The following is a 10,054-nucleotide window of genomic DNA, read 5'->3' on the forward strand; positions in this document are numbered from 1 at the left end:
GACAGAGACCCCCTACCTTCTGCCTCACCCATCCACACCAAGGCCAGTGTGACCACTTCTGGATAGGGTTAAAATCCAGACTGGCACTAAGTCGAGAGTGTTTTCTGCATTCTGCCTGGTTAAACACGCATTACCAACACATAAAGTCACACACAGTTCTTGAAACAGTAAAATCCCTCAAATACTTTATTATACAGGTGAACTTTGATCATCAGGATGTGCTTATCGGTAGGATTTCTGGTATCGAGCACGGGCACCAGGGCCTCCAAACTTTTTGGATTCACAGCGCCGGGGATCAGCTACCAGCAGGGTCCGGTCATACTGGATGAGGATGTCTTTGATCTCCTTCTTGGAAGCCTCATCCACATCTAGTGAGAAGAGTAGGGATGTTTAGTTAAGCAGAGTCCTTGATCCCTACATACCCACCCACCTCATGGGAAGGACCCACGCTCACTCACATTTCTGGTAATAGGCCACCAGGGCTTTGGAGATGGACTGACGGATAGCTGTGAAAAAGACACAAAATTAAAGGGTACAGGAGCTTTGTGAGGGTCTCCCTCCCAGATCCACCTCCTTCATGCGCCCAGTTCCTAGGACTCACCATAAATCTGGGCCACGTGACCGCCACCCTTCACACGGACCCGGATATCCACACCAGCAAATCGCTCCTTGCCGAGAAGCAGAACTGGCTCCAGCAGCTAAAGGAACAGTAGGAATGTTATATGCTGCGCAGCTCAGCCATCTCACTGGGCTTCCCCTTGCCTCTGTGGTTTCTGCCACCACTGGCCTCAAAGTACTCCTACAGGATGGGGATCAGGTTATCACTGCAAGCCCCTCCTGTCAGAGAAGGCAAAAGTAGAAGAACCCCTTTCACAAGCAAGCATTTAAACAAACCCAAATTTGGCCGAGCGCAGTGGCTCACGCCTGTAATCCCAGCACTTTGGGAGGCTGAGGCGGGTGGATAACCTGAGGCCAAGAGCTCTAGACCAGCCCGGCCAACATAGTGAAACCCCGTCTCTGCTAAAAACACAAAAATTAGCCGGGTGTGGTGGTGTGTACCAGTACTTCCAGCTACCAGGGAGGGTGAGGCAGGAGAATTGCTTGAACCCAGGAGGTGGAGATTACAGTGAGCCGAGAGCGCGCCATTGCACTCCGGCCTGGGCGACAGAGCGAGACTCCGTCTCAAAAAAAATAATAAAATTCAAGCTATTTTAATACATACTAAGCACTTACAATGTCTAAACTCTGCTTTAGACACTTGGGATTTATCAGAATCAAAACATTGATCCTTGTGAAAATAAAACTAAGAAGCCGATGTCCCCCACCCTTTGGGTCCACCCCAGTTCGGTGATCTTCCAAACATCCCAGTTTTCAAGGCGAACCCTTAATCTTCAATATCCCCATCTCAACTTTTACATCTTCTGAACCAAAACCCGGCTCTACTGCCGAATACCCTACTTTCCTACACCCAACACAGCTTCAACATCCCACTGTTGATACCAGCCCTCAGTTTTCAACAGCCACATCTCGTCTCCAAGACTCCTCCCTCCGCTCAACGCCCGTGCCTGATCCCAGCACCTTGTATTGGAGGGTACGCGGCTCGATCATCTCCAGGGGCCGCCCGTTCACCTTGATGAGGCCATTGCCGCGTTTGCAGTGCGCCACAGCTGTAGCTGTCTTCTGTGGAACACAAGAGAAAGCGGGGCTGCCTGAGCTCGGATTCCAGCTCCCTTGTTCCCCCTTAGCTTCCTGCCCACGGGCCTCCTCCTTTCCCTCCTCTTCCCATCCGACGTCTGGCTCACCTTGCGTCCGAAGACCTGCACGGACTGCAGCGGACCCTTGGACGGCATGGCTGTGAACGTGGTACAGAGAACCTCACCGCGCCGCGCCGCAACCGGAAAAGGAAAGTTCGGGGCCACCCTGGCCACTTTTCAGGGTCTGCGCAGGCGCCTGGAAAGCTGTGTCGCGACGGGAGAGAGCTTTACGGCTTCTGTTGCGGCTAAGGGGCGAGGCGTCTAATCTGCAGCCCTTAGGAGCTGAGGGGGCGGGCCCTGTGAGGCGGAAGGTACGAGCACTGTTGGGGAAAGAGGCGGGGCTTGGGAGTGTCCTTTGTGGACTGGGGAATACTGAGGGAATGTGCTTCGTGTCATCTGTAGTCGGCGGTTGCCACAGCTCGCCTTTGCGTTCTGGTCTTTTAATAATCTCCCTTCGCCCCTTCTGTAAATCAGTTCCCACTCTCCCACCACCTGTAATCCTTCTCTCCTGTGGACTCCCACCTCCCCGAATCCCAGCCATCAGAATCTTCCCTCTGGAATCTACTGCAAGGAATCTGGCTGGATTCTCAGACTTAGGATTCCCAGAATCCTGTCCTCCCCAGAATCCCCCTCCTTGGGGATCCTCTTCCAGAATCCTTTCCCCCTCAGGGCCCCCCCCCAATCTCCCTTTCACCACAATTTCCTTCCTTTCACTCTCTTCTTCCCAGAATGTTTCCCCTAATCCTCTCAGAAGGCCACCCCCAAATGCCCCTCTTCAGAGCCCTCAACTTAGACCCCTCTCCCTTTTCCTTGAATCTCCCTCCACTCGATCATCGTCCCCTCAGTCACCCTTCCCAGAATCTTCCTCTTGTCAGGACCCAGTACCTCTGGAATCTCCCTCCTCCAGAATCTCCCTTTCTAGCAAATGTCCCTTTTCCAGAACACCCCGCCCCGCAAATCCACAAAATCTCTCTCAGAGACCCATCCCTCAAAATCCGCCTTTCTCCGAATTTATTTCCCTTCCGAGACTCCTCTCCCCAGCAACTGCCTCCCCTGGAGTTTCCCTCCCCTTAGAATTCACCTCTCATAGACCCTCCCCCAAGAATTCACCTCTTCCAGGTCCCCACCCTAAAATCTTTTTTTCTTGAGATGGAGTCCCCCTCTGTCTCCCAGGCTGGAGTACAGTGGCATGATCTCTGCAAACTGCAACCTCTGCCTCCCGGGTTCAAGCACTTCTCCTGCCTTAGCCTCCCGAGTAGGTGAGATTACAGGCATGCACCACCACACCCAGCTAATTTTTCTATTTATTTTTAAAATTTATTTATTTATTTTTTTGAGACGGAGTTTCGCTCTTGTTACCCAGACTGGAGTGCAATGGCACGATCTTGGCTCACTGCAACCTCCGCCTCCTGGGTTCAGGCAATTCTCCTGCCTCAGCCTCCTGAGTAGCTGGGATTACAGGCACGTGCCACCATGCCCAGCTAATTTTTTGTATTTTTAGTAGAGATGGGGTTTCACCATGTTGACCAGGATGGTCTCGATCTCTTGACCTCATGAGCCACCCGCCTCGGCCTCCCAAAGTGCTGGGATTACAGGCTTGAGCCACCGCGCCCGGCCTATTTTTAAAATTTTTTCAGTAGAGACAAAGTTTCATCATGTTGGCCAGACTGGTCTTGAACTCCTGACCTCAAGTGATCCACTTGCCTCAGCCTCTCAAAGTGCTGGGATTATAGGCATGAGCCACCTTACCTGGCCCCTAGACTCTCTTTCTCTAGAATTTCCCAGTCATCTCTTTCTGCTCCCCCAAGTCACCCTCCACTAGGCCTCCTCCCCACAGAATTCTTCATTCCCAGCCCCACAACCCCATCTGAGGAACCCCAGGATTGGGATGTCCCCAGGCTCCCCAGCAGATGTCCCTGCCTCTTTCTTCACCAGGAGTCTCCCCAGCCAAGAAAGTCCTCTCTTAGGGCCAGAGGGAGCCCACAGTTGCCTCAGTTTCTCTGGCACTACAGGGTCACCTTGCCAAAGAGGGTGGAGACAGGGAGACACTGGAGGGCAGGACTGGGGCCAGAGGGAACATCCAGCCCAGAATCCTGCTCTAAAACGGTGAGGGGGAGAGGCTGTGGGGAGGGACAGAGAAAGAGAGGCTGACCCGGAGGGACACAGAGACGTAGCCCAGAGAAATGTAGGCACATGTGGAGGAGAGAGAGATGAAGGGGCCGAGGGAGAAGAGGAGGAGAAAAGGAAGAGACTGGGACAGTCAAGAGATGGACCCCATAAACAAGCCCAGTGACAGAGTTAGAGGGTGAGAGACCAACCCTCAGACAGAAAGAGATAAACGCAGGCACAAAGTTTCCAAAATACTTGAGACAGAGGCCAGGTGCAGTGGCTCATGCCTTTAATCCCAGCACTTTGGGAGGCCAAGGTGAGAGGATCACTTTAGCCCAGGATTTGAGACCAGCCTGCCAACATGGTGAACCCTGTCTCTAGTAAAAATACAAAAATTAGCTGGGCATGGTGGTGGGTGCCTGTAATCCCAGCTACACGGGAGGCTGAGGCAGGAGAATTGCTTCATCCCGGGAGGATTACAGGTGTGAGCCACCAGGCCCAGCCTGACCTGTACTGTCTTTGGGCCTGTTGGGCAGGGGAGTTCAGGTTCTCCAGTCTCTCCAGGTTGAGCTTCACACACTTGCTTAGTCTCCTATATTCCCTAAGCTTGGGAGTCAGGGAGCCCTCTGACCTAAGCCCTCCTGACTCTGGGGTCACCATCTTTCCCCAGGCTTTTTTTTTTTTTTTTTTGAGACAGAGTTTCGCTCTTGTTACCCAGGCTGGAGTGCAATGGTGCGATCTCGGCTTACCGCAACCTCCGCCTCCTGGGTTCAGGCAATTCTTCTGCCTCAGCCTCCTGAGTAGCTAGGATTACAGGCACACGCCACTATGCCCAGCTAATTTTTTGCATTTTTAGTAGAGACGGGGTTTTACCATGTTGACCAGGATGGTCTCGATCTCTTGACCTCGTGATCCACCCGCCTCAGCTCCCAAAGTGCTGGGATTACAGGCTTGAGCCACCGTGCCCGCCTCCCCAGGCTTTATGGGCACACTCCCTGAATTATCTGTGGCTTGAGTGGAGCAAGCAGGGGATGGGATGGGGGTGGAGGAGAGTTCCCCTCATCCACTTCAGCCTTCCAGTCTGCTCCCCCTTCCTGTACCTCTCTTTTCCAGAACCCTAGGCCAAGCACCAGAGAAGGCCTGGGAATAAGCAAGGTGCCTATGTTGCCTCTGTGGATCATCCTCCTGCTTGTGCAGTCCTGGGAGGGCCTAGGAATGCCCCTCTGCTGGAGGGAGCCTTTTTACTTCTTTGCGGCCCTCGTGAACATACTAGTGAGTGGGGAGTGGAGCCAGCAGACACGGGTGGGCCAATTGATGGGGTTTGAGGAAGGGTCAGCTTCTTTACCTTCAAGATCCGATTCTTGTCCTTAACCCTGATTTGTAGGGAAACAAAAATGATCTCTTGGTGAGTACTGAATTTGCTTCTTTCTGTAACTGGAGGTTTCAAGAGAATTCAGTGGTCTCCATGTGTGTGGGTAGCTGTGTGACCATATGAATATGCTGTAGGAAAGAGGTCGTGGGACTGGCTCCTGACCCAGCCCCCAGCCCTTGACAGATACATTATGCTCACTGCTGTCTCTAACACCTAAAATAAGAACAGGCATATAATAACAAGAAAGGATGATGACTACAGCTACATGTAAATAATGCTTACTCCGTGCCAGGCATTGGTTTAAATGCTTTAAGTATGTTAGCTTATTTACTCTTCACACCAATCATATAAGATAGACAGGACCTCCATGTATGGATGTGAATGTTGTACACTGCACAAGGATCTCACATCTTCAAAGGCAGTGCGGTATTCACATCCTGGACATTGTAGATTTGCATATTTGTCAGTTTCCAGCAGATGGCAGTAAAGTATTTTGTTCTAATAAAGTCAACACAGAAGGTAGATGAACTTCAGAAAGGAAGGTCTTTATTTTTTTTGAGACGGAGTTTTGCTCTGTCGCTCTTGTTACCCAGGCTGGAGTGCAATGGCGTGATCTCACCTCACCGCAACCTCTGCCTCCTGGGTTCAGGCAATTCTCCTGCCTCAGCCTCCTGAGTAGCTGGGATTACAGGCACGCGCCACCATGCCCAGCTAATTTTTTTTTATTTTTAGTAGAGATGGGGTTTCACTATGTTGACCAGGATGGTCTCAATCTCTTGACGTCGTGATCCACTTGCCTCGGCCTCCCTAAGTGCTGGGATTACAGGCATGAGCCACCGCGCCCGGCCCTCTTTTCTTTTTTTTGAGACAGAGTCTTGCTCTGTCACCCAGGCTGTAGTGCAGTGACCAGTGACATAATCACAGCTCACTGCAGTCTCAACCTTTTAGGCTTAATCAATCCTCCCACCTCAGCCTCCAGGGTAGCTGGGACCACGTACACATGACACCAAGAATGGCTAATATACATATATTTTGAGATGGAGTCTCACTCTGTTGCCAGGCTGGAGTGCAGTGGCAAGATCTCAGCTCACTGCAACCTCTGCCTCCCATGTTCAAAGGATTCTCCTGCCTCAGCCTCCTGAGTAGCTGGGACTACAGGTACGCACCACCACACCCGGCTAATTTTTGTATTTTTTTTTCTTCCTTTTTTTTTTTTTTTTTTAAATGAGATGGGTTTTCACCATGTTGGCCAGGATGGTCTTGATCTCCTGACCTCGTGATCCACCTGCCTCAGCCTCCCAAAGTGCTGATATTACAGGCGCGAGCCACTGAATTTTTAATTAATTAATTAATTTTTGTTTTAAAAAATTTATTTATTTTTATTATTATTATTATTATTATTATTTGAGATGGTTAGTTTCGCTGTTGTTACCCAGACTGGAGTGCAATGGCACAATCTCAGCTCACCGCAACCTCCGCCTTCTGGGTTCAAGCAATTCTCCTGCCTCAGCCTCCCGAGTAGCTACAGGTGAGCACCACCATGCCCAGCTAATTTTTGTATTTTTAGTAGAGACGGGCTTTCACCTTGTTGACCAGGATGGTCTCGATCTCTTGACCTTGTGATCCACCCGCCTCAGCCTCCCAAAGTGCTGGGATTATAGGCGTGAGCCACCGAGCCCGGCCAAATTTATTTATTTATTATTTTTTTAAAGACGGGGTTTCACCATGTTGGTCACCCTGGTCTTGAACTTCCGACCTCAGGTGATCTGCCCACCTTGGCCTCCAAAGTGCTTGGATTACACGCGTGAGCCACCACGCCTGGCCGAATATTTTATTTTTAATAGAGATGGGGGCTGGGCACTGTGGCTAACGCCTATAATCCTAGCACTTTGGGAGGCTGAAGTGGGTGGATCACCTGAGGTCAGGAGTTCAAGACCAGCCTGGCCATCATGGTGAAACCCCATCTTTAAAAAAAAAAAGAAAATAGAGACGAGGTTTCACTGCATTGGCCAGGATGGTCTCGATCTCTTGACCTGTCATCTGCCCACCTCAGCCTCCTGAAGTGCTGGGATTACAGGCATGAGCTACCGTGCCTGGCCAAGTGTCTTTTTCTAATTTGCATGTAAGTACAGTATGGGATAGTGTCAGCCATTAAGGCAGGGATTATCCAGAGCCCTATTTACAAATGAGGAAACTGAGACCCAGAGAAGTGGTTTGTGCCAGGCCACAAGAAAGAAACCTTGGGAGTGGGGACTTGGGCTCATGCCCTTGCTCATAGATACCAGGAGGGACTATCTGTGGGACCATCTGTGGGAACTGCTGTGTTCCAGCTACAGCACCTGCTAGATGCTCTGGGGCTCCAGCACCTGCTAGATGCTCTGGGGTGGCCAGCCAGGGCCTTTGCTTGCCCTGTAAACGACATCTCCAGACTGTCCCCCTCTTTCTGGGCAAATTCTTGGAGTTACTACAGGGAGCTTGTGATTGGCATCCTACCACAGCATGAGCCTTGGAAGACACGGGCTTCCAGGTACACCCAGAGAGGCTGGGTAGAGAAAGAGGAAACAATCTCCAGCTCCAAGTCCCAAACTTTAAGCCTTGTCTTCCCTCTAGTCCAGAGGACCCCCCCTGGAGCCCTAGGAGCCAAGGGGAAGAGGAAAGGAGGAACGTAAGGTGAAATCTGAAGTCTCTGACTTCTTGGGCAGGGATTTGGATAAATTGCCTTTCCTGCCCTATTCTCACTCTCTTTTAGATTCTTCCTCTTCTCTTTCTTCCCAGAAGGGACAGAGAAGTGCACAGGTATTTTTTTTTTGAGACGGAGTTTCGCTCATTACCCAGGCTGGAGTGCAATGGCGCGATCTCGGCTCACCGCAACCTCCACCTCCTTGGTTCAGGCAATTCTCCTGCCTCAGCCTCCTGAGTAGCTGGGATTACAGGCACGCACCACCATGCCCAGCTAATTTTTTGTATTTTCAGTAGAGACGGGGTTTCACCATGTTGACCAGGATGGTCTCGATCTCTTGACCTCGTGATCCGCCCGCCTCAGCCTCCCAAAGTGCTGGGATTACAGGTGTGAGCCATGGCGCCCGGCCCACAGGTGTTCTTTAACCTCATCCCTGTCCCTGGAGGACAGGGAGGGTCCTGTGGCTCACATCCCTGCCTACAAATAATTACCACTTGAAGAACTTTCAAGTAATACTATGGCCAGATCCCAGTCCAGATAATTTTATAATTGGTCTCTGGTGGAGCCTGAGCATCTATTATTATTATTTAGAGACAAGGTTTCACTATGCAGCACAGGCTGGACTTGGCATCTGTCCATATATTTTGGCGTTTAAATCAAATCTGTCACCCAGGCTGGAGGGCAGTGGCACGATCACAGCTCGTTGCAGACTTGATTTCTCAGGCTCAAGTGACTCTCCCACCTCAGTCTCCCAAATAGCTAAGGCTATAGGTGCATGCCACCATGTTCAGTTAATTTTTGTACTTTTTTGTAGAGATGGGATTACCTTTTATTGCCCAGGCTAACCTTGAACACCTGGACTCAAGCGATGCTCCCACCTCAGCCTCCCAAAGTGCTGGGATTACAGACATGAGCCACCTCACCTGATTCTTGTTGTTGTTGTTGTTGAGACAGAGTCTCCCTTTGTCTCCCAGGCTGGAGTGCACTGGATGACCACATTTCCATCACCCCAAAGCATTCCTTATCTCCCTTCCCAGTCAATTTCCATCTCCATCGCCAGCCCCAGACATGCACTAATCTGCATTGTGTGCATAGGTTGGTTTTGCTTGCTCTGGAGTTTCACATGAATGGACCCATGCTGTACATGTGATGTCTGGCTTTTTTCACTCAGCATAATGTTTTGGAGATTTATTCATGTGTGTATCACTAGTTGTTACTATTCCGTTGCATGGATGGATGTACTGCAATTTGGTTTTTGTTTTTGTTTTTTTGAGACGGAGTTTCGCTGTTGTTACCCAGACTGGAGTGCAATCCCACCGCCTCCTGGGTTCAAGCAATTCTCCTGCCTCAGCCTCCCGAGTAGATGGGACTACAGGCGCGCACCACCATGCCCAGCTAATTTTTGTATTTTTAGTAGAGACAGGGTTTCATCTTGTTGACCAGGATGGTCTCGATCTCTTGACCTCGTGATCCACCCACCTCAGCCTCCCAAAGTGCTGGGATTACAGGCTTGAGCCACTGCGCCCGGCCGTTTTGTTTGTTTTTGAGAGGGAGTCTGGCTCTGTCACCCAGGCTGAAATGCAGTGGCGTGATCTCCACTCACTGCAATCTTTGCCTCCCAGGCTCATTTTTTTTTAAGATGGGGTTTCACCATATTGGTCAGGCTGATCTCGAACTCCTGACCTCAGGTGATCCACGCACCTCAGCCTCCCAAAAAGCTGGGATAACAGGTGTGAGCCACCACGCCCAGTTCACCTCCCAGGTTCCAGCAATTCTCCTGCCTCAGCCTCCCAAGTAGCTGGGATTATAGGCGTGTGCCACCATGGCTGGCTAATTTTTTTATTTTTAGTAGAGATGGGGTTTTACCATGTTGGCCAGGCTAGTCTTGAACTCCTGACCTCAGGCTATCTGCTTGCCTCAGCCTCCCCAAATGCTGAGATTACAGGCGTGGGCCACACCTGGCCCAAAATATATCTGTTCTCCTCATGATAGACATTGGGTTGTTTCCAGTTTAGGGCTGTTATGCAACTCTGTCTTTCTAAAATCCTCGCAAGTATTCTGATGTGCTACTGAGAGTTCAGAACCACGGATCCACCAAGGAAGAAATTTCCATGGTGGGGGAAAATGACTGTGCCCTCT

General features: G+C 50.7%; 1 protein-coding gene across 1 annotated transcript; it reads right to left on the minus strand.

The window, feature by feature from the left end:
• Window positions 1-156: 156 nt before the first annotated feature.
• Window positions 157-1,903, minus strand: RPS16 (ribosomal protein S16). The gene is made up of 5 exons (XM_002762098.7): window positions 1,803-1,903; window positions 1,579-1,680; window positions 602-698; window positions 459-506; window positions 157-368 (listed from the first exon to the last, which is right to left on the minus strand). The coding sequence occupies exons 1-5, from the start codon at window positions 1,848-1,850 to the stop codon at window positions 223-225; spliced, it is 441 nt and encodes a 146-aa protein (XP_002762144.1). The 5' UTR covers window positions 1,851-1,903; the 3' UTR covers window positions 157-222.
• Between the last annotated feature and the right edge of the window lie 8,151 nt (window positions 1,904-10,054).

The sequence above is a fragment of the Callithrix jacchus genome, chromosome 22 (assembly GCF_049354715.1).
Source record: "Callithrix jacchus isolate 240 chromosome 22, calJac240_pri, whole genome shotgun sequence".
In the NCBI taxonomy this organism is placed as follows: Eukaryota; Metazoa; Chordata; class Mammalia; order Primates; family Cebidae; genus Callithrix; species Callithrix jacchus.